At 42.5% G+C, this 26116-nt stretch overlaps 1 protein-coding gene across 1 annotated transcript in view; it reads left to right on the plus strand.

Moving 5' to 3' along the window:
- Positions 1-26116, plus strand: part of LOC126481555 (uncharacterized) — a 391928-nt gene that overhangs the window by 195914 nt on the left and 169898 nt on the right. The window contains exon 2 of the mRNA XM_050105397.1: positions 21114-21196. Within this exon, the coding sequence (XP_049961354.1) occupies positions 21114-21196 (83 nt within the window). The remainder of the gene's footprint in view (positions 1-21113; positions 21197-26116) is intronic.

Raw genomic sequence — 26116 nt, forward strand, 5'->3', positions numbered from 1 at the left:
TTTCATCTTAACATCCTATTGAACTTACAATAGACACAAAAGATCCGAATCCTCCTGTAGTTTAAGTGACAAATGTTTTGCTTCATCCTTATTACATTAAACCAAGCTTTCCTTCGGTCCCATAATCAAAATTATTTAATCTTCCTCTACCTTCAAGAGGGAAATTTCTTGAGTTCAACTCGTATAGGCTGCAGTGAATCCCGCACCAACGAAAACAGTAAGCTGTAGTGCTTACAGCATCAGCAAAACACATAAACGTCGCTTTCCTAGGGCAAGTATTATCGCAGAATAATTTTTCAGGCTCTGGCTCCACATCAGTCAAGACTACAGAAGGGATCCATATTTCTGTTCCATTCTCCATTTGCTGAAAAACTGCTCGTATTTGACTACCACAATAATATTTCAGGGCCACTTAAATTACACAAACCACAATTCTAATTTCACCTTGAAGGACTCAATATACTGACGAAATCCACAGACAGCACTTTACATACTCAGCTATAAAGAACAAAAAAGACATATATCATCAATATTAACATATAATCGCATATTGGGAAGCCAATGGTTAAACAATCGTATCACTGCATCCTGTTTTCAAGATTCTAAACTTACTCATTCCTTTCACAGAGTTCTCCTATTTTAAAATATTCATACGGCACGCATACTATAGTAAGAGATCCTCATTTATACTGACAGATATCGAATAGTAATGGATAGATAGTAGCACTGAAAGCAGAAAATCGGAAACAAGGCTACTAACAGCTGGGGACCTGGGTTTGCCAGACCCATAATACCCACAGATCGGATATTCCCCTGAGTTTTGCATTAATTCCACAGAGATATTGCTTCTCTCAGGAACAACTCTTATCAATTTTCACAAAAATTTACGCAAAAAAACCATAAACAGCACTTCACTCGTTCACCTTTTATCTTCACATTTGAACCAACCTAAATCCTAATTGCACAAGGAAAGAAAGAAAAAAACACCAACATCACTTCAATCAATCTCATAGAAACATCTTTATCATTATTTTTACCAACATATTGTTCAAAATGCATGTGTCACAAATGTAAACTAATCAATTCTTTCTCCTCACCGTCCTCTCTACTCCTCACTGTCCTCTCTATATACCCTATGTACTCATTTGCCACGTCGCTCATTTGTTCCGATTGGGCGCCTTCTGCGCTGATCATTTGTCATTGCCAGTTTTGTTCATTTCCGTTTGCTGGGTTATGTCTTTGGTTAGCCGGCCGAATTTCAACATCATGTGGTGCTCCGCCTACAATCCTCTTCCCACCGTGTTCACCATAGTATCGATTCTGGTTGCTGTAACTGTTCGTTCACGATCCTGTCCACGTCCTCGATCATTTTCGTTGTTCCACTTGTGTTCGCGAATGTTACCCCAGTTTCTATACGACCGGTCCCGATTATTGTTCCGTTCGCGTCACGACGACCAGTCACGCCGTTGATTAGTACTACGGCCACGACTGCAATTGCGCTGCTGTGCCCCGTAATATCTTTGTGCCGGATTGGGCGGGCTTCTTACTGTATTGTATTCCAACTCTTGGAGAAGTGTCTTAAACGTTTCCACGTCCTCTTTGCATAGTCCCGCAAGAATGGCGTGGCGCAGGTGCATCGGCAATTTGGTGATGCATATCCTAATTAGTTCCGCAGGCCCGTATGGGTCGTATAGAAATTGATTTGCCTGCAGCATGTGGTCGAATAGGCGTGCTGGGCTGCCGAAACCAGACTGGTTCAAATTTGGAGCATAATTATGCCATGCTTGACCCTATCTTGTGACGCTTCCGACCAATAGGCGAACAGAAAGGTTTGTCGAAACTCCCGAGTGGAGGTGCAGTGACGCGCTGCCGGTTCGCGTTCCAAATAGCCACACATATATTCTATCTTATGTGAACTTGCCCAGTCGGGGGGAAGACAGAACTCAAATTGCTCGAGCAATGCTCGTGGATGTATTCCTTTTTGCGAATTTCCAAATATCTCAAACTTTCTCACTGTAAGGAAATGTTTGAAATCAAATCCACGCATTTCCTCCCGGCGAGGGCCTTGAGTGTTTCTATTTTTTTCATGTCTGCCCCTCAAAATACATTCTTCCCTGTCGTCTAAATCTCCCTCGAGGCCGGAGTCCCTCTCTGCACTGTTCGTACAGCTATTTTTAGTGCTATTGGCGATTTCGGAATCACACCCCATGTGGCTTTCCAGATGCGCCACGCGTTCTTGTAATTCGCCTGTTACAGCTTTGTGCCACCTGTTCACTTTGAACTGTCCCTTCTGAAATCTAAGAAGCGAACGCACTTCTTCAGTCTCTACGACCGCTACCGGTGTAGTATTGTTATCGCTCTCCATCACCTTCATCGTACCTACGATGTCCGCTAATGCTGCAATCTTCTCATGTATTTGTCTATTGTCCTCCGCCCCAGTCTGCTTCAATTGCTCTACTTGCTTTTAGAGTGCGTGAATCGCTAAACTGTTGTCCGCTACTGTGTTGCTAACGGACGCAGTACAATGCGTTTCCGCTTCCTGGGCCCTGGAGAGTTCCTGCTGGTATTCCCTTTGGCATTCTTCTCTCAGCGCTTGGAAATTCCTAAGTAGCTGTTCCTCGCTCTCTTTCGATTCCGCATCGTGACTCCGCTTGCCCTGTCCTAAGGCTTGCAGACGATCATCGATTTGTTCAAATGTACGGCCTAATTCTTTCATAATATCACTTTTTATTTCACTGGCCAGATTGTTTATTCTTTGTGAGATATCATCGGATACTCTCTGCATCGAGGTTGTGGACTTTATTTGTCTGCTGGATTAGTTTCTCGTCTATTTGTTCGCCTAGCTCGCGGATCCACTACTCGGATGATTCTTTTTGTTCTCGGAACGATTTTTCTGATTTCTCCGCGTTTTCTTTATTTTGATCCAATAAGGCTTTTATGAGTTCTGCCAAATCAATTTGGTTAGTTGGAGGCAAATTAATTTCTGGCTCTGATGTCAGCCCATTTGTCCTGTTTTGCATTTCCTCTGAAGTATTCCCCTTTGCATTTTCGGAACCGTCCGACGTGTTAATATTCGAAATCAAATTATCCCCTTGCTCCATGTTGCTTAAGTTGTTGAACCGCCTACTTTTAGCTTGGTTACGTGTCTGCATTAGTTCAATTTATACCCGGTCTGCAACACACTAATCAGAATAAATGTATCCCCCAAAAATTACGACAGTTCTAAAGGTACCCAACCTAGTACGCACTTTATCACACGCAAAACAGCCGACCGCGGTGGTCTAGCGGTTCTAGGTGCGCAGTCCGGAACCGCGCGACTGCTACGGTCGCAGGTTCGAATCCTGCCTCGGGCATGGATGTGTGTGATGTCCTTAGGTTAGTTAGGTTTAAGTAGTTCTAAGTTCTAGGGGACTGATGACCACAGATGTTAAGTCCCATAGTGCTCAGAGCCATTTTGAACACGCAAAACAAATTTATATCTTTGATCGAAGTCAGTGCAATTTACAAGCGAGAAAAAAAAATCACAAACACATATAAAACACACAAATATAGAAAAGAAGACAAACAACACAACGCCGCTCAACAACGCCGTGAATCTTTTGAGAGTCTGTTCAGAAACAACGCAGAAGTTGTCTGAGTGCTACAGGGGAAAAAATTTAAGATTATACAATGCTCGCAATCTAACGTTTCAGAGATTCCAGAGTCTAGCGGAATCACAGAACAGGGTCGCCATGTGTAATGTCGCCATGTGTTCTGATTGGGGTGCTGATATTCAAGATAATAAAAGCGGGTTAAAAGCGTGAGCTATCTGGGGAAGTTAACCTTGATTTACTGAGCAACTGTTTCACCAGGAATCCAGTCTAGCTTACCAAATTCCCAACCAGACTAACATTAATTATAATCTTTTAATCGTCATACGACAACCGGTGACATATATATATGAAAAGAGAATTTAAATAAAAAGAAAAAAATCAGTTTATATTTGGAAATTTATTTTAACATTGATCATTGAAATTTCAGCATATTAAACTTGATTCATAACTAAACTGGTGCCTTATTTAGGATTGTGAAAATGTGAGTTTGTAATCTGTGTGACATGAATTACATATAAACTGTGTTTTAAAGTGTAGTAGTGTGACAGCTCGTTCTTGTTTATGTGTAAAAGTAACACGTTTCACTGCTCAGTCTCCTCCCAGATAGTCAGAAACACCACAGTAAATTTAGAAGTGGAATGTATGCCATAAATGACAGCAGATTTCAGAAATTAACATGAAAGGAATCCAACAGGGACCTTTCACCCTCTGTCATGCACTTCGCAGTGTTTTGCAGAGTAAGGACGTAGATGTGGATACTTTTGCGAGTACCGATATGTCAGGAGTAACTGTATTCTCTGTAGTGGTTACGCGGCATCGCGGTTCACACAAAATTGTTGGAAGCGAAGACAGATCCGTAGACTGAATATATCACAAGCGCCTCCCCCCTCCCTTCCCACCAAACCACTCTCCCAAAGAAAAACACATACTTTGAGATCAGGCGACTTTGCAATCAATGACGAATGCGAGACACCTACGTCTCTTTACAGCACATCCATCGTTAAGGCATCCGATTGTTAAGAAATGATATTACATGCGGTGGTGCTTTGTCCTGTTTACAGATTTACTCTTTAGAGCTGGCGAGGGTTGCTGTGGATACCCCACATAGGTAAATGCGCCCATATTAAAGTTTCATAATTGTCGAGAACTCCTTGTATCTTTCTGTCGAGTAGTTACGTAAATTACTAAATAAGAATACACTAAATTTCAGTTATCACTGTCGGTCAACTGCCAAAAACTTACACTGGGTTGTTTAGGACACACCGCACCTGTTCTAAAGTAACAAAAATAAAATGTCAAGGGCCAATTTTTTTTAAATTTAACAACCGGTTAATTGTTGCCACATTTCACGTTACATTAAGTGAACTCATTGTTGTGTAGGTTAATTGCCATATTTAGCTACTGTAAAAAGTCCTATTAAGATCAGCGTTTCGCTATAAAAATATAGTTTTTCTCTTACAATTTTATTATGATCATTAAGAATTCTCATGCTTTCTTATTACTACAATCAGTTTTTATTCTTTTCGTTTCTTACATCTTTTTTCGTTCTTTTCTGTCATTATTCTTCGTCCTCCATTTCTTTGTGTTGAGCTTTCGCACTTAATTAAGGCATACGAATCGTTAACGGCCATAACAAACAAAACTGTGAGAGAAAATACCACATTGTTACTGAGACCATTGAAGACGCTTTAAAATAAAGCGAAACGAGTGTGGTCTTAATAAGACTTTCATTACCGTTGATAAAGACGACAGTTAGTTTATATAACTTTTATATGTGCAACTGCGGGTAGAAGAGGCCGAAAAACAAAGAAGACAACATGAACTCACTGTTGTCTAATACTGCTACTCTAATGGCTTTTGAAGTGAAACAAATACCTTGGAATGAGTTTGCTTTGTGTCACGATGTGATAACAACTCAATCCACAATATGGGTACGTAGAAAAAAAAATGAAAGGCGAATACAGAGGTTACTTGAAGAACTTGAAGCAGAAGAAGCATATGACACATCAGAGTCAGAATCACCTGATGTGTGCGTAGAACTGGAATATGAAATTGATTCAGGGACGGATAGTGATGATAATCAAACAAGTGCTTGAAAATAACAATTTCTGCTTCGGAAAAGACAAATCAGTGAAAGAGATGAAGAACCCATCACCAATAAATGTTAAGAACGCTGCCTCAGTATACTATTATTCATCTACCGATTGTGAGATGTGCAGCCAGAACCGCGGAATCGATCTTAGACTGCATCCATTTGTCCATTGATGATGTTCAAAAATATGTAGAAATACAAACGTATCGGTAAGAAGCATTTCGGGGAATTTTTCTCGAAAACGAAACGGCAAAGAGACCGATGTGGCTGAAATTAAGACCTTTGTTGGCTAATTTTCGGCCGTTTTTTTTCGCATTGGGCATTTGAACGTAAAAGATCTGTGGAATACAAATGTTTTCGGAATTGAGGTAGCTCATACCACGATGAGTTTCTACTGGTTCCTGTTCCTGCGCAGATGTCCGCCCCCTTAGATGAGTGGCCAGCGCGTATGTTGCGATTCAGTCGGCTGAGGTTCAGTTCCCGGCCGGATCGGAAATTTTGTCCTCTCAGGGACCGCGTGTTGTGCTGTCATCATCACCATCATCGACACGACAGGCACCCAGCGTGACATCAACTCAAAAGACTTACAACTCGGCGCCCGAACTTCCCCAGGCGAGGACTCCCGATTATCAGTGCATTGCAATCATTTACTTTCGTTTAAAACCTGTTCAGAGGCGTACAGTTTGATGATGTTCAGAGCAGGAAAGAGCGAAAGAAAACAGATAAATCTGCAGTTGTAAGGGAAATATTTGAATTATTCCAGGCAAACTGTAAGAAGAACTACACAGCGTCTGAATATACTACAGTGGATGAACAGTTAGACACTTTCAGAGGAAATTGTAGTTTTGGCTACTATATATTAAGCAAATCATCGAAGTATGGTCTGCAAATTCTAACACTCTGCGATGCTATGACTTACTACGCTCTTGAAAAGGAGGTATGTATCGGAAAATAGCCAGATGTGCCATATATAGTTTCCTAAACGCCACAAGATGTGGTAATTCGCCTGAGTAAGACAGTTGAGGCGTCTGGCCGTTACGTAACGGTAGGTGGTTTGTTTACTGGTTGTCGCTTGTGTAAAGAGCTGCCGGAGGTGAAAATTACTTTGGTAGGAACTGCTCATAAGAAAAACTATACTTTCTCCTGAATTTGTAAATGTGAAGCGAAGTGAAGTTATCAGTAGTTAATTTGGATTTCAAAAGTATTTGAAAATATAGAATAATACATGCTACTCTTTTGTGTATGCACTTCGATAGTAAGATAGGTGACAATGCAGGAAAGAAAAGGAAACCTAACATTATCGCAAAGTAGAGTTCCACGGAACAGGAGTCGACACATTGGATGGAACGTGTGCCACCTATTTCACGTCAAGAAAAGCAAGGCGCTAGCCCTGAGCAACATTTTACTTGGTTATTTCTGAAATAAATGCTCACGTAATATATACTAGAAATTATGCGATCTATACTATGGGCAACAGATTGTTCCCAAGGCAACCAGGGACTCAGCTAGTACAACCATTTATAGACAAGGAGCAGTGGTGACATCTCTACGGAAATCTATCAAACAGAAACTCTCCAGTTTAACACCACATGAAGGTGGAAGCCAAGGACCTTCCGCAGAAAGACCAGGGCTTGCAAACAGAAATCTGTGCGATGAAAAAAACAAGAACTGAAGAAGGCCCAATTGCCCAAAAACTAAAGACGCGAGAACAAAAATATTCTGTATGACGTGAACAAAAAAGCGTCGAAGTCGTATGATTGCAATAAGTAATGATCTTTTCGATAAAGAACTTAATTCTGATACAGGACAAAATATAATGCAATGTATAAAACGCTGAAATTTGACAGGACTAATCGATACATATCAACTGAACATGGAAAGAAAGAAGTTTTACTATTTTCTTACTTATGAAACATCCCCTTAGAAAAATTTATGAATTACTGTGCTGGTAAACCTCTTACGTTATTTGATTTTCAAACAGCTGAGGAAAACTGAACGTACTCAGACATTTCTCTCTTTACTTATTCTGATTAACACTAAACTGACACACAATAAATTTACGAATTACTGTACTGGTGAACCTCTTACGTTATTTGATTTTCAAACAGCTGAGCAAACCTGAACGTACTCAGACATTTCTCTCTTTGCTTATTCTGATCAACACTAAACTGACACACAATATTTTTAGCGCAACGCAATCTGACTTTCAATAATCCCCACAAAAGAATAGCCCTGACTAACAATAACTTATACACTTCATTAATCACTTACCTCACAAAAATCTTCCTTACTCGAACTACTGCAATACAGCGAGCGCCAATACTGCCAGCTAAATAAAAGATTCTAACTACTGAAGGCACTAACTACTGATAGGCATAGTTAGCAAATGAAAGATTTTGATAGAGAACAAACAATGTATTTACCTTAATAGTGTTCAAAACTCATAATATATATATCAGTTCATGACATCCAGTCTTACAAATTTCGTTTTTCTGACCGACACACATCCAGTACGTCCGCTCTCAAAACTCTGCCATCTCTCTCCCCACATCCACCACTGCTGGCGGCTCACCTCCAACTGCATAACGCTACGCGCTGTTCACATCCAACTGCCTAACACTACAATAGCAAATATTCCAACAATGCAAACCAGCCACAGACTGCACACAGCACAGTCAGTGATTTTCATACAGAGCGCTACATGGCGTTGCCAACATAAAAACCTAAACAGCCTACTTACACTTATTACATGTTTCAGTCACATTAATTTGACCACCCCCTATGTCCGACATAACCATGCATAGACAGCGGCACTAGCAGTGGAGGGTATGTAAAGAGCGTCGGGGGGAACGCAGAAGTGCAGTCGTTGTCACAATGCGCAAACGGCTTGCTTTATCTGACGTCCAAACAGACGTGGTCATTGGCTTTCTGACGAAGAACAACATCATTTCCGAAACGGCTAAATCTGTAAACTTTAGGCGTCCTGCCATGGTTAAAGCAAACCGTGTTTCCCAAAACCGACGACGACACAACTGTGGTGTAAAACGGGCCATAGATGACAGAGATGTAAGACGAATGCGGAGATGTCCGCGGGCGAAGCGACGTGCAACTGTTGAACTGACCACCCGGATGAGCCCCTCCAGCAGGCGCCTGGTGCATGCAGCCATACTGACTGCTGTTCATCGGTAAAGGAGCATGTCTGGGGAATGTTTTCGTGCCATTCACTAGGTGATCTTGTCATTCTGTAAGGCACAATGGATCAACGCAAGTGCGCATCTGTCCATGGGGACTAAGTCCGCCCCTACATGCAGTCTGATTTTCCTCAGCGTTATACTAATTACCAGTGGGACAATAGAACACGCCGCACAGCTTGCAGCATACGTGCGTGGTATGAAGAGCACCAGGGTGAATTTACCATGCTCACCTGGCTACCGAACTCCCCGGATTTAAACCCAGTCGAGAATCCATGGGACCACCTCGATCGGGCTGTTCGAGCCACGGATCCTCAGCCGTGAAACCTAGTGCAGCTGGGCGCGGCATCGGAATTGGAACAGCTCCACATCCCTGCTGACACCTTCCAGAACCTCATGATTCTCTTCCTGCGCAACGCGCTCTGCAAAAGGTTTTTAATCAGGCTTTTCTCAGGTGGTCACATTAGTGTCACTGGACAGTGGATTTGCAGCGCAACTGAACACACACATTTTTGAAGCTATACAGCATAATGAATTCTGTATAATACCAGGGTTGGAACTTTAATAGTGGCAACTATTTATTTACAGCTCGTACAAAATAGATATGTGTTTCAAAGTTTTACTGATTTTCAAAGTAGCCACCAGCATCGTGTCTAGCCCGTTGCCAGACATGTGGAAGTCGTAGGATACCCTTCGCCGACGAATTTGTAGCAGTTCCGAAGCGAATGCGGTGAAGTGTTTCCTTCAGTTTAGAAATCGAGTTGAACTTACGGGGGCTTAAGTCAGGGGAGTGCAGTAGGTGGTATAGCACTTAGCAGCCCCATCAATCAAACAAACCAGTAACAGCTTGCACTGTACGTGCTTGAGCCTTGTCCCGCAAAATGATGGTGAGGTCCTGCAGAAAGTGTCATCACTTCTGTCTCTAAGCTGGTGGTAGGTTGTGTTCCAAAAATGAACAGCACAGAGACAAAAGTGATGACACTCTCTGCGGGACCTGACCATCATTTGCTGGACAATGCTCAAGTACGTACAGTGCAAGTTGTAACTGATTTGACTGATGGGGCAGCTAAGTCCTATCCCACCTACTTCACTCCCCAGACGCAAGCCCTCGTAAGTTCAACTCGATTTCTAAACTGAAGGAAACATTTCACGGTATTCGCTTCGGAGCTGCTACAAATTAGTCGGACAATAGACCGCGCCGCTCGAACTGTCAACACAACTGGCAATGTTAACAGTATCCTACGACTTCCACATCGCTGCCAACGGGTTATACACAATGCTGGTGACTACGTTGAAGGTCAGTAAAACTTTGAAACACGTATCTATTATGCACGAGCATTAAATAAATAGTTGCCACCACTAAAGTTCCAACTCTCGTATTTACACACCTGTCGAGTGTTAGTCGCATAGATATTGACTAAAAGAATAGTCTTACTAGCCGCAGTCTCTTCTATGAAGCACGACAAAGGCAGAAAACTACACATATGCACCATATAGACTCTACTTCTTCCTTTCAGGCTGAATTTACCATTATTTTCTTAATTACACCAGACGCTTTTAACCAAATTCCAACACGGGTATTTCGCGAACAAACTATCGGACAAATCCAGCACTACCCGAGTATTCATCTTTCTGTTAGAAAAAAAATGTATTGCCTTTATAGTGAAGTTTCGAAAAAATTTCATTTCCATTTATTCACGAAAACACCTTCGAAATTATGAAAAAGTCGTACAGTGAAATATGAATAATGCACAACCTATTAGTACGGTATGCAGATTAAGAAACATGATCCCGGACAGTTTCTGTACTGTATGCTGAGGGCATCTACCTCGCGTGTGTACAATGCGATTTTGTAAACGACTCTATGGCAATCCCTCTTCATAGCTGTATACATGGTGTTACAAAAAGGTACGGCCAAACTTTCAGGAAACATTCCTCACACACAAAGAAAGAAAATATGTTATGTGGACATGTGTCCGGAAACGCTTACTTTCCATGTTAGAGCTCATTTTATTACTTCTTTTCAAATCACCTTAATCATGGAATGGAAACACACAGCAACAGAACGTACCAGCGTGACTTCAAACACTTTGTTACAGGAAATGTTCAAAATGTCCTCCGTTAGCGAGGATACATGCATCCACCCTCCGTCGCATGGAATCCCGGATGCGCTGATGCAGCCCTGGAGAATGCCATATTGTATCACAGCCGTCCAAAATACGAGCACGAAGAGTCTCTACATTTGGTACCGGGGTTGCGTAGACAAGAGCTTTCAAATGCCCCCATAAATGAAAGTTAAGAGGGTTGAGGTCAGGAGAGCGTGGAGGCCATGGATTGGTCCGCCTCTACCAATCCATCGGTCTACGAATCTGTTGTTGAGAAGCGTACGAACACTTCGATAGAAATGTGCAGGAGCTCCATCGTGCATGAACCACATGTTGTGTCGTACTTGTAAAGGCACATGTTCTAGCAGCAGAGTATCCCGTATGAAATCATGATAACGTGCTCCATTGAGCGTAGGTGGAAGAACATGGGGCCCAATCAAGACGCACTGACGTGCTTGATGCTAGTACTGTAGAGCAATGAGTCGCATGTCAATACAAGCACCGAAGTCATTATTACCTTACTTCAATTGGGCCAACTGGCGGTGAATCGACGAAGTACAGTACATACTGACGAAACTAAAATGAGCTCTAACATGGAAATTAAACGTTTCCGGACACGTGTCCACACAACATCTTTTCTTTATTTGTGTGTGAGGAATGTTTCCTGCAAGTTTGGCCGTAAATTTTTGTAACACCCTGTGTACGGTTGCCCTTTTTCGCCTACAGCCGTTTGCCCTTCGCAGCTGAAAACTGTCAAAAGCGCTGCCAAATATTAGGGAATTCCTTCAGCTGACTCGACTGCACGTGTGTCTTACTAGTAAAAAACTATGTTTGGTACCATGACATGCTTTTGTATGTACTTTTGTACTGTTATCGGGATACGTGGACACTGCCTGCGTAATTCATTGCTAATACAGTTAGTAGCACAGAACCAATATACTTAAACCTCATGCATGATGCTGCAGTTTCTCATGCATCTCGTTGTTTATGAGGTCATATCTCCCGAACTATTACTCGTAGCCGGTTCTTACCCCAGCGTAAATTGTTGCCTGACAGTGACGGATGTGTGTACCAAGTATGGTTGAAATCGGTCTAGTGGTTTAGGAGGAGATGTGTACGTACAACGACATATACACATATATATACATTCATTTTTATTGTATGTATGGATTTCATCATAGGAAGTTAGATATTACAACTGTTACGGGTACTAGCTAAATTAATCCCATTAGTTGCATGATTCGCGGAAGCATTCGCCTTGATTGTTTTTGCGTGTTTTAAAGAGCTCACACACGAGCTTCGAATAGCAGCCATACGTCGCATGCGTTCGCAATCTCTTCGTAGCCCAGTGATCGGTGGCTGATCGGCGAAATCCCTGGCAGTCTGATAAATCACACCGATATGTGGCAATATGGCAGCATATGTGGCAACATGGCAGCCAGGACGCGATTCGTTTTCGTAGTCATTAAATGAGCTTGTGTGATTTTGTTTCGTTTCGCTTTGCCCACCATGAATAAGAGCGTTAGAATTAAGAATTATTCAGAACCCCGAACCAGTCGGAGAACTGAAGTTGAGGCCGGAGTTGCCGTTTATATCAATTAAGTGATACAAAATACACTTGCACGCAACTCGCGTGGCGTCTGTGAAAAATTTAATACTTTTTAAAGTAACCTACAGTCCCCAAGAAAAGAAGTTTAATAAATTACAAGGTATCTTCTTTTTAATTTGTTTTTGCAAGCGTTCCTGGAGATAGCGTTACGAGTTGACTCCAATAGTTTCTTTATGCACTCTTGTCCCGAAACTGCGCTTTTGTATGAACCTGAGTTTTAAGGCCAGTATCAGAGGGTCACTGATTTGCTTTCCAGTTGTCGTTTCAGCAGACTTACGAGGAGATCTGGGTAGAGATCGATCCTTCTCGTCTGTGTGATTAATTGCTGGCTGTCTCCCGCCAAAAGTGTACGTAAACATGTCCCTTGTGATTAAATGGCACTCGACTCCAGAAGTTGTTGGATGGTTCTGAAGGCTTTCGTGACGCGATGATGAAGTATCTTCTGCAGGACCCAATGGATTTAGATGACCCCACAGATAATATTCCAAAGAAGTGTCAGAAAAACGACTATTTGTAAGCGCTGGGATTTGCTATTCGCTACATAACCATCTGTTATGGCAGATATCATTCTGTGTCTCTCGTAGAAAATTACTGAAATGTGATGTAGCTTCACTGTGCATCAATCACGTGCTTTCTCTTCGTTGCGGGTCCGCATTCTCTATCAAGTTTAGAAGAGTGAACGAAATATAGTCCTAACAGGCAGCAAACTGCAAGACTTTTGCGAGTATATACGGACTTTCTAGACACTAGTCTACATTTGCAACCCACACATTAACTTTAAAATCCTGCTGGTCCCAGCATCAATTGTACAGTGATGGTTTTCACCTCTCGCAACGCCGTGGGGGAAGTAAGCGAAGAGTATTTTCTACCCTTAATAACCCCAAATCGAAGGATTTACATATTTATAGACTTATTTTCTTGTTTCGGTGTTTCGGTGTGACTAACCCTGATTCGAAAACTATAAACTACTTGTACAATGAGTATTATTACCGCACGGATCACGAAGTAAAACATTTCGCTTGTGTTTCAAGCAAGCATTAAGCGTTATCGTTGTGTTTAAAACACGATGTAGTCTAAATTCATAAAACATGACCAAAGTAGCTTTTGAAACAGTGTAAGATGAACAAAAGACTGTCACTTCGTGTCACTATGTTCTGAGACCTGGCTTTGTCAAATATATTTCGATGTATCCTGAGGAAATAAGATTGATCTTTGTTAACGTTTTATCTTAGTTCATCAATAAGGATTAAAATTGAGAGTTTTCCAGCACAGGGACACTATACATTCCTTTCTTCTTATGTCATCAATAGAGATTATGATTAAAAGTTTTCCAACCTGGGGGCAGTATACTTTCTTCGAAATATGAATCATCTACAAAAAAAAATATCATACAAGTAATTGGAAAATATTTATCCTATCAGTATAACGTTTTCCTAAAAAGAAATTCTCGCATTATCTTCTAATATTACTGAAGTTTGAAAATTAAAGCATTTTCTAAAAAGAAATTCTCGCAGTATCTTCTAATATTACTGAAGTTTGAAAATTAAAGCAGGGTGAAACTTACAAAATAGGACGCTCATCTTTGAAATAACAATTTGGATTAAAGGTAATAAATTTATGGAATGAGAAGCCAGAAGATGATAATGGACGTGTGTTACGATAAGAGATGTATTAAAATTTTCATTATTCGCTTAGTGCATAACTCACCTAACATTGTAATAAAATTTGAAGTATGTGGGTGATCGAAGTTAGAAACGCAGAACTGCAGCAACACATAGCCTCAGACTGGTGTCGACTCAGTGACAACAATTACAACTGAAACGTTTGGAGACGCGTCCTTACGATCACACTTACTACAACTATACTGAATTCCAAATGTCTGTATTGAGGAGAAGCGCCATGCAATGTAGTTAATGAATTTTACACTGTGTGGCATACAGTAGACCAGCTCGCTTCAAAACCTGGATACAACAGAAAAATGGATATAGAATCCTATAAAACCGAGTTCGATTTAGATTTTTTGGATCGCTGATTACGAATACTATGTCAGAATTACAATATTCAATATGGCGTATCCAATACGGCGGATCAAAAATTGTAAATTTAACGTATTCACGTAAAACATTGAGCATAAAATATTCTGAGATGATTAGTAACGAATTAAAAGTCAGAATTATATACTGAAATGTTTTATTCGATTTACCGATTTTCCGGTCTCAGCCACATCCAATGCCAGCATTATTGTTCCTATCAGAAGTCTCACTCTAGAACTATCTACTAGGAGACAGTTTAAAAAGAAGATCTTTTACCTTATGCGGCAACTGTTTATATTCATCAAGTGTAATTTTCTGGAGCCTCGAGATAAATCGATCCGTAGATGCCAGAACTCATCAATCACCAGAAGCCATGCGGTTAAGACTACATCGTCAAAAAAAGCGTGAAGAAGTATTACCATCATTCATTGTGTCCGATCACTGCAGGGGAACGTCAATCAGAAAACCGAAACTGCGTTTGAAGTCGCCCTGTAGCTTTAGTTTTCGAGCCGTGACACCGTGTTTTTGCTCTACAAATGGTTCAAATGGCTCTGAGCACTATGGGACTCAACATCTTAGGTCATAAGTCCCCTAGAACTTAGAACTACTTAAACCTAACTAACCTAAGGACATCACACACACCCATGCCCGAGGCAGGATTCGAACCTGCGACCGTAGCAGTCCCGCGGTTCCGGACTGCAGCGCCAGAACCGCTAGACCACCGCGGCCGGCCTTTTGCTCTACAAACGAAGTCCTTATATACCTATGACTGGACAGCCGCGACTTGACCGTCAGTACCTACTGCCCATGCGTCTCACACAAAGTCAAATATTTATCTTAATGTGTAGGCTTTCGAATAGGAAGTAGATGTTGAAATAATCATTCACAATGTTTGCCACAGGATTATCCACAGTAAATAACTTATTAATTTTCAATTAAGTAGTTAAAGAATTGCTTAACTTGTTGTTAAATTAGTTGTTAATTGAAACTTCCTGGCAGATTAAAACTGTGTGCCCGCCCGAGACTCGAACTCGGGACCTTTGCCTTTCGCGGGCAAGTGCTCTAACAACTGAGCTACCGAAGCACGACTCACACCCGGTCTCACAGCTTTACTTGTGCCAGTATCTCGTCTCCTACCTTCCAAACTTTACAGAAGCTCTCCTGTGAACCTTGCAGGAGAGCTTCTGTAAAGTTTGGGAGGTAGGAGACGAGATACTGGCAGAAGTAAAGCTGTGAGACCGGCCGTGAGTCGTGCTTCGGTAGCTCAGTTGGTAGAGCACTTGCCCGCGAAAGGCAAAGGTCCCGAGTTCGAGTCTCGGTCGGGCACACAGTTTTAATCTGCCAGGAAGTTTCATATCAGCGCACACTCCGCTGCAGAGTGAAAATCTCATTCTAGTTATTAATTGTTGTGCATTATTGCACAATAATTTCCACAGTAATGCGTATTTTTGCAGAACATTGTGCATTATTGCACAATAATTGCCTACAGTGTGGCTCTGCCGCACGACAGAAAAAATAACCATCCACCAAAAACGCGCATATACGCGATGACAAATACATTTGAACTCGGTAACCACACTATTAAGATAGTGGGAGAGCCATTTACAAAAGTGGAACCACGCCGAGAAAATTTTGTAGCGAACGATTTCGGATAATATCAGTTGCAGTTTAGTTTTAAGTCAATATACGTCATTACACCTGTTACAAATGTCACAAACGTACCTTCTGGAGTGCTACTCAACTTATTTTATCCCGACAACCGCGTATGATCACTTTCGTATATTAAACAGGCCACAGAAATATTACTTGAAAAATGTGTCGTTCTCGGATTCATTGTTTACTGGTAGGGAAACTAGAAAATCTGGAAAGGGAAATGCAAAGGCTCAATCTAGATATAGTAGGGTTCAGTGAAGTGAAGTGAAAGGAAGACAAGGATTTCTGGTCAGATGAGTATCGGGTAATATCAACAGCAGTAGAAAATGGTATAACAGGTGTAGGATTCGTTATGAGTGGGAAGGTAGGGCAGAGGGTGTGTTACTGTGAACAGTTCAGTGACCGGGTTGTTCTAATCAGAATCGACAGCAGACCAACACCGACAACGATAGTTCAGGTATACATGCCGACGTCGCAAGCTGAAGATGAACAGATAGAGAAAGTGCATGAGGATAATGAAAGGGAGTCTAATGAGTACACAGTATGGTTTGAGAGTAAATCGGAGAAAGACGAAGGTAATGAGAAGTAGTAGAAATGAGAACAGCGAGAAACTTAACATCAGGATTGATGGTCACGAAGTCAATAAAGTTAAGGAATTCTGCTACCTAGGCAGTAAAATAACCAATGAAGGACGCAGCAAGGAGGACATCAAAAGCAGACTCGCTATGGCAAAAAAGGCATTTCTGGCCAAGAGAAGTCTACTAATATCAAATACCGGCCTTAATTTGAGGAAGAAATTTCTGAGGATGTACGTCTGGAGTACAGCATTGTATGGTAGTGAAAGATGGACTGTTGTAAAAACCGGAACAGAAGAGAATCGAAGCATTTGAGATGTGGTGCTATAGACGAATGTTGAAAATTAGGTGGACTGATAAAGTAAGGAATGAGGAGGTTCTACGCAGAATCAGAGAGGAAAGGAATATGTGGAAAACAGTGATAAGGAGAAGGGACAGGATGATAGGACATCTGCTAAGACATGAGGGAATGACTTCCATGGTACTAGAGGGAGCTGTAGAGGGCAAAAACTGTAGAGCAAGACAGAGATTGGAACACGTCAAGCAAATAATTGAGGACGTGGGTTGCAAGTGCTACTCTGAGATGAAGAGGTTAGCACAGGAAAGGAATTTGTGGCGGGCCGCATCAAACCAGTCAGTAGACTGATGACAAAAAAAAAAAAAAAAAAAAAAAAAGCTGTAATGACAACGTATCATATCGACTTGTGACTGGATGGTCACCGCAACATTGGGCAACTATGCACCGGTGACTGACTTTCTCGTATTGCTATTCTGACCAGGTTTTGAAGCTAGTCGGCCCACTGTGTAACGTAGCGTCAAATATGTTCTCATTTTTGTCCCGAGAGACAGCTTAGTAGAGATTTCCTGAACTACTATCATCTGATAATTTTAGACCCTGGGGTCTCAATACAAATATAGTCTTTTACACGTCACCTGTATGGGCATAGCAGGAAAAGTACCAGGTCTTTCCACGTACTTTCATGTGTAGTCGGGCCTTCGGCGTAGCTAAGACTCGGACAAGACTCATAAAAAAGACAGTTTTTTGGTAATAAATATGCCATTGCCTACTGCAGACACTGGCAAGTCTGATTGGCATCGGTGGCATCTTGCAGTTGAAAATACGTGCCGTCCATGACGTACGAGGTATGACATCGGGAGCGGCCATTTTTCCCGTGGTGCACATCTCAAACAAAATGTCCACACGCATCATGGACTGAAATGCCATCTATGGTCAGTTGCCACTGAACTCAGCCTATCACAAGTATTTCTAAAAAGATTTGTTTAACTCTCATAACTGATGTCGCGCTATCTTGTCCATTTTCAGATGGCTACACTTATATTATTACAGTATTAATTTCTAGTAGAAAACGTATAACTGTTTCTTCATGGACAATTCTTAAGTGAATAACAGTCGCGGAGTTCAATATAACCCACCACGGATTAAAAAAAGAAAGTCTAGTTATGTCTGGAATGAGCCATTAAAAGAGGCGTTATAGCCACCCATAACTGCGCAAGTGTTGCTGGCGCAGAATTTTGTGCACAAACTGACCTCGCGATTAAGTCTCACGTCGGACGGTCTCGATGGCCAAATCATTCGCTCGAACTGTCCAAAATGTTCTTCAAACCAATCATGAACAATGGCGGCCCAATGACAGGGTGGATTGTCGTCCACAAAAGTTCCATCGTTGTTTTGGAACATGAAGTCCATGAATGGCTGGAGACGGCCTCCAAATAGCCTAACATAACCATTTCCAGTCAATGATCGGTTCAGTTAGACCAGTAGACCCAGTCCATTCCATGTAAACATAGCCCACACCATTATGGAGCCATCACCAGCTTGCACAGTGCTTTGTTGACGACTTGGGTCCAGGCTTCGTGGGGTCTGCACCACATTTGAATCGTTTTTACCAGATAAAATCGGGATTTATCTGACCATACCACTGTTTTCCAGCCGTCTAGGGTCCAACTGATACTGTCTCGAGCTCAGGAGATGCACTGGAGGCGATGTCATGCTGTTAGCAAAGGCACTCGCACCGGTCGTCTGCTACCATAGCCCATTGATGCGAAATTTTACCGCACTGTCGTAACGGATAACGTTCGTCGTACGTCCCACATTGATTTCTCCGGTTATTTCACGCAATGTTGCTTGTCTGTTAGCACTGAGAGTTGGTACACAAACGCCGTAAATGTTCATATTTACATGTCGAATGAAGCACATCTTGGAACCTTCTCACGCGGAATACACAATGTTTCATTTACATGAAATAAATAGTGTGTTTCGAGTGAGAAGTTTCCAAGACGAGTATCTTCGTCATGTAAATGTAACAATTGGCATAAATGTGCACTTTTGCTTTATACTGTGGATTTTAGCAACTGACAAGCATCAGAAGAGTGCTACATATGTAGCCATGTGAAGTTCCGTATGGTGCATTTTAGTTGTTTATAATGGTACACGTTACAAATCTATTTGTAATTTTATTTATAACATATCTGTGTGGATGTGGAATATACCCTTCCCTAAAATGTTAACATGGTATGAGTAATGAACGAACAAGGGAACACAACAAGCAACCAAAAAGGCTTTTGACGATTTGAAGATGATAGTTTACCTACCGAAACTGATCAATAAAAATAAGATTCGAACGCGATCTTGCCTATAAAAATTTTCCTTAAAATACGATAGCTGCTTCTCATTATGAGAAACTTCATTCGTAATGCTTACCTAAGAAATTGGTCAAGGCAACGTAAAAGACGTCACAGTGTGAAGCTTATACACTACGGGCCATTAAAATTAATACACAACAAGAAATGCTGATGATAAACAGGCATTCACTGGACAGATATATTATACTAGAACTGACATTTGATTACATTTTCACGCAATTTGGGTGCATAGATCCTGAGAAATCAGTACCCAGAACAACCACCCCTGACCGTAATAACGGCCTTGATACGCCTGGGCATTGAGTCAAACAGAGCTTGGATGGCGTGTTCAGGTACAGCTGCCCATTCAGCTTCAACACAATGCCACAGTTCATCAAGAGTAGTGACTGGCGTATTGTGACGAGCCAGTTGCTCGGCAACCATTGACCAGACGTTTCCAATTGGTGAGAGATCTGGAGAAATGTGCTGGCTAGGGCAGCAGTCGAACATTTTCTGTATACAGAAACGCCCGTACAGGGCCTGCAACATGCGGTCGTGCATTATCCTGCTGAAATGTAGGGTTCCGCAGGGATCGAATGAAGGGTAGAGACACGGGTCGTAGCACATCTGAAATGTAACGTCCACTGTTCAAAGTGCCGTCAATGCGAACAAGAGGTGACTGAGACGTGTAACCAATGGCAACCCATACCATCACGCCGGGTGATACGCCAGTATGGCGATGACGAATACACGCTTCCAATGTGCGTTCACCGCGATGTCGCCAAACACGGATGCGACCATCATGATGCTGTAAACAGAACCTGGATTCATCCGAAAAAATGACGTTTTGCCATTCGTGCACCCAGGTCGTCGTTGAGTACACCATCGCAGGCGCTCCTGTCTGTGATGCAGAGTCAAGGGTAACTGCAGCCATGGTCTTCGAGCTGATAGTCCATGCTGCTGTAAACTGTTCGTGCAGATGGTTGTTGTCTTGCAAAGTTCCCATCTGTTGACTCAGGGATCGAGACGTGACTGCAAGATCCATTACAGCCATGCGGATAAGATGCCTGTCATCTCGACTGCTAGTGATACGAGGGCGTTGGGATCCAGCACAACGTTCCGTATTATCCTCCTGAACCAACCGATTCCATAATCTACTAACAGTCATTGGATCTCCAGCAACGCGAGCAGCAATGTCGCGATACGATAAACCGCAATCGTGATAGGCTACAATCCGACCTTTATCAAAGTCGGAAGCGTGATGGTACGCATTTCTCCTCCTTACACGAGGCATCACAACAACGTTTCACCAGGCAACGCCGGTCAACTGCTGTTTGTGTATGAGAAATCGGGTGGAAACTTTCCTCATGTCAGCACGTTGTAGGTGTCGCTACCGGCGCCAACCTTGTGTGAATGCTCTGAAAAACTAATCATTTGCGTATCACAGCATCTTCTTCCTGTCGGTCAAGTTTCGCGTCTGTAGCACGTCATCTTCGTGGTGTAGCAATTTTAATGGCCAGTAGTGTAATTAGGATGATGTTATGTTTCCTGTAGTTGAAATTTGTTTTTATATTTGCCAATATTGCGCAGTATAGCTAAACTGACATTTTCGTGTGCAGATACCGCAGAGGTGTCAAGCCTGGGAGACGGCCAGGAGCAGCGCCAACACGAGTTCACTGATCACCAAGGAAGGAATCAGCAGGTAAGCCCACCATACCACATCCGTATGACAACGGCTTATTGTATGGTTTTTTACATCATACCTTTTGTTTGAAGGTAATAAGGAAGATAAAACGAGCTGTAAATAAATAATTTAATACATATGTTGTTTTGTGTGACGTGTTGTCAGCGAGACTGTTGTACTGTAGGTGTTCACATTGGTGGTGGAGTTCACGATTCCAAGTTCGCAAGGTACGTATCGATGACTGGCTTAGCTGTCTTACTTAGACTGGTGCTTCTCCAGGTTTTGACTTTAACGCAGCTTACATGGTAGAACACATATTAGTAGGACAATATAAGTGAGATTACTTTTGGTTTATATAATTCATTACATCTACAGTCCTTCCCCTTCTCTCTTGCCTCCCATCAGTGTGGCAAGAAGCGCCTCTAAACGGTGTGGTATGGTACCAGAGAGGTTCTGATGTCTTTAAGAGCTGTATGTATGAAAATCCACATGTCATTAACAACGGAAGTGATGACACCCATCGTGACATATCGAATTGCCTGAAGCAAAAAATCCTTAAAATAGTGCACTCGATGCAAAGGAGCTGCTGTCGCTTTGCTCCGATCCACTATGAAACACAACAATGGATGACATACACTGAGGTTAAACAAGTCATGGGATAGCGATATGTACATATAAAGATGACGCGTAGAGTCATGTACACAAGGTATAGGAGGGTAGCGCATTCGTGGAGCTGTCATTTGTACTCAGGTGGCTCATGTGAAAAGGTTTCCGACGTTTTTATGACCGCCCAGCGGAAATTAACAAACTGAACGCGGAATCGTAGTTGGATTAAGACGCATGGGACATTCTATTTATTACGATGTTAGGAATTCATTATTCCGAAATCCAAAATGTGCTGAGAATAACAAATTTCACGCATTACACTGGGAGAGAGAGAGAGAGAGAGAGAGAGAGAGACGGAGGGAGGGAGGGAGAGAGAGAGAGAGAGAGAGGTCAAAGCAAGATTCAGAAAGCATATACGATGACTGAAGCAACAAATGAAAATTTTTATCGAGGCTGGGCTTTAAACGTGGGTCCTCTGCTCACCAGTGAGATGCGGTAACCACTACGCCACACTGACACAGTGGCTTTGCACAACTGCGTGGACTACCCTAGCATGCCTCCCTCCTCAAACCCCATTCACAACTCAGTCGAATTGGTTTTCCCCATAAACTCGAACAGCAAGATTTAAAACTGCCGTCCAGAACATATTCAGCTGTACACCATCTTGTTTTCTTATTCTGTTAACAATGAGACCACTGTCATAGGTCACAAGTGCCGTTTCATAGTGAAGAAAATGTGGAAGCATGTAGACGTAAGTCTAAATATATTGCACACGCACACACACACACAAACGCGCGCGCGAGGGAGTCAAATAAAGTAAACTAAAACAGTTTAACATTCGAGAGTAATTTTCGATGTAAGTTTCATATGTTAACTTCTCTATACTTACAGACGACAAACTGTAAAAGAGTAATAACTCTAATGCAAAATAAACAGAGCTATAGAACAATAGCATGTGTTAAAAAGCTATAAGTTTTTTAAGAGTTTGCGAATACATTCTGTTAGCAACTGAAACTCTATGTGGTCAGATGTTAGAAAGAAATTTTTCTCTTTATTTGATAATGAGAAAATACGAAGCCCACTAAACATGCTGTAACATCAGCGAAACATGCCTACATCTACATCTACTTGGGTACTCTGCAGGTCACACTTAAGTGCCCGGCAGAGGGCTCACCTAACCACCTTCACAATAATTCTCTGCTATTCCAGCCTCGAACAGCGCGCGGAAAAAGCGAACACCTTTATCTTTCCGTGAGAGCTCTGATTTCCCTTATTCTATTATGATGATCGTTTCTCTCTATGTAGGCCGGAGTCAACAAAACATTTTCGCTGTGGTAGGAGAAAGCTGGTGATTGAAATTTCGTGAGAAGATTCAGCCGCAACGTAATTTGGAAATTTGTCGTAAGGTGTTATGGGACCAAACTGCTGAGGTCATCGGTCCCTAAGCTTACCCACTACTTAATCTAACTTAAACTAACTTACACTAAGGACAACACAAACACACACACACACACACACACACACATGCCCGAGGGTGGACTCGATCCTCCGACGGGGAGAGCCGTGCGGCCCGTGACAAGGCCCCAGACGCAACGAAAAACGCCTTTATTTTAATGATGTCCACCCTGAGTCCTGCATCATGTCAGTGACACTCTCTCTCCTATTTCGGGTTTAATAGAAAATGTACTGCCCTCGACGTACTCCGTTAATCCTGTCTGGTAAGGATCCCACACTGCGCAGCAGTACTCTTTTAAGAGGATGGACAAGCGTCTGACTAAAAAAAGTAGAAAAATCGCGTTTGCTGTAATCAGTACTTATCCGGAAACAGATTTCTTTCATCTCAAGTCCTTGTAACGCACAATACGCGATAATCTGAAAAAAAAAATCTTTGTCCCCTGGCCGGGACCTTCGAGTGCAGCGAAGGTGTCTTCCTTCCACTGGCTCACGCAAGCTGCTCTGACAAGGGAACCTCCCCATCGCACCCCCCTCACATTTAGTTATAAGATGGCACAGTGGATAGGCCTTGTAAAACTGAACACAGATCAATCAAGAAAACAGGAAGAAGTTGTGTGGAACTATGAAAAAATAAGCAAAATATACAAACTGAATAGCCCATGTGCAATATAGGCAACATCAAGGGTAGTGTAAACTCATGAGCGCCGTGATCTCGTGGGTAGCGTGAGCAGCTGCGAAATGAAAGGTCCTGGGTTCAAGTCTTCTCTCGAGAGAAAATTTTACTTTCTTTATTTTCGCAAATGATCTGTCCGTTCGTTCATTGACGTCTCTGTTCACTGTAATAAGTTTAGTGTCTGTGTTTTGCGACCGCACCGCAGTACTGTGCGATTAGTAGACGAAAGGACGTCCCTCTCCAATGGGAACCGAAAACATTTGATCGCAAGGTCATAGGTCAACCGATTCTCCACAGGAAAACACGTCTGATTTATTCTATACGACACTGGTGACGGCATGTGCGTCACACGACAGGAATATGTTGTCGACCCACCTAACTTATACACTTCGCGAATGGGTAAAAAGATTCTTCTACCTTGCCCGATTTAGGTTTTCTTGTGGATGTGATAGTCACTCCCAAAAAAGTGATGAAAACATAAGAGTTTGTCATGTAAACCGAAAATAAAAAATTAAAATTTTTACTCGAGGGAAGGCTTGAACCAAGGACCTCTCGTTCCGCAGCTGTTCACGCAAACCACGGGACCGCGGCGCTCCTCTGTTCACATTTGCCTAATATTGCCAATGTTGCACATGGACTACTCGGTTTGTATATTTTGCTTATTTTTTCATAGTTCCACACAACGTCTTCCTGTTTTCTCGATCGATCTGTGTTCAGTTTTTCAAGACCTATCCACTGTGCCAACTTATAATTAAATCTGAGGGGGGTGCGATGGGGAGGTTCCCTTGTGAGTTACGACTTTGATACCACTGGCCTATGTACCAATCCCCGAAAGCCCCCTGTCGCGTTTTGCTGCGTTGGCGAGAGCGGAACCGACAATTGTCCGCCGCTGTGTGTGACCCGGAACCGCGCGAAGCAATCCGAGTAGTCCCGACAGAGCGCGAACAATGCGCCACCGCGAACCGGGGCGGGCGCTTCTATCCCGATATTGCGCGCGTCGCGCTCCGATTCCTGCCGGAAATTAAATTTCGCTCAACGAGCTTTTCCAAGTTCCCCATCCAGAAACTAATTTTTGTCAGCCACGTTCACTGAGAGCTGAGGAAAAGAGCACCACGTGACGTGCTGCTGTTCTGGAAACGATATTTTTCGTACTCGCTCTCTCTGTCTCTGATCTACTTTTTTAATTTTTCCTTTTATCTTATGCCCTCTGTCTCGTAGTTGTTTCAGTTGCGTCAGCTGGTTCAAGTTCGAAGCAAGCAGAAAGGCAGACCCACGGCCTGCAATAAAAAACATCTGGTTTGCGTCTGCGAGAGCGAGCGGCGATAAATTACTCGAGTTCTCGAAGAACAGGGAAAGCAGCTGCACGAGCCTCAACGACTCGCGCTGCACCACCGTTCCTGGCGATCCAAGTTTGTAGTTCAGTATTCTAGCGAGCAAAATTTAATCAAGTCTCTCATATATCATATTTCCTTCTTTTCTTAAAAGAAGGAGGGGGTGGTAATTGACTAATTGTACATCTACACTACTGGCCATTAAAACCGCTACACCAAGGAGAAACGCTGATGATAAACGAGTATTCATTGGACAAATATATTATTCTAGAACTGACATGTGATTGCATTTTCACGCAATTTGGATGCATAGATCCTGAGAAATCAGTACGCAGAACGACCACCTCTGCCCGTAATAACGGCCTTGGTACACCTGGGCATTGAGTCAAACAGAGCTGGATTGCGTGTACAGGTACAGCTGCCCATTCAGCTCCAACACGATACCACAGGTCATCAAGAGTAGTGCCTGGCGTGTTGTGACGAACCAGTTGCTCGGCTACCATTGACCAGACGTTTTCAGTTGGTGAGAAATCTGGAGAATGTGTTGGTCAGGGCAGCAGTCGAACATTTTCTGTATCCAGAAAGGCCCGTACAGAACCTGCAACATGCGGTTGTGCATTATCCTGCTGAAATGTAGGTTTCGCAGGGATTGAATGAAGGGTGGAGCCACGGGTCGTAACACATCTGAAATGTAACGTCCACTGTTCAAAGTGCCATCAATGCGAACAAGAGGTGACCGATACGTGTAACCAATGGCACCCCATACCATCACGCCGGTTGATACGCCAGTATGGCGATGACGAATACACGCTTCCAATGTGCGTTCACCGCGATGTCGTCAAAGACGGATGCGACCATCATGATGCTGTAAAC

This window comes from Schistocerca serialis, chromosome 5, assembly GCF_023864345.2.
Source record: "Schistocerca serialis cubense isolate TAMUIC-IGC-003099 chromosome 5, iqSchSeri2.2, whole genome shotgun sequence".
In the NCBI taxonomy this organism is placed as follows: Eukaryota; Metazoa; Arthropoda; class Insecta; order Orthoptera; family Acrididae; genus Schistocerca; species Schistocerca serialis.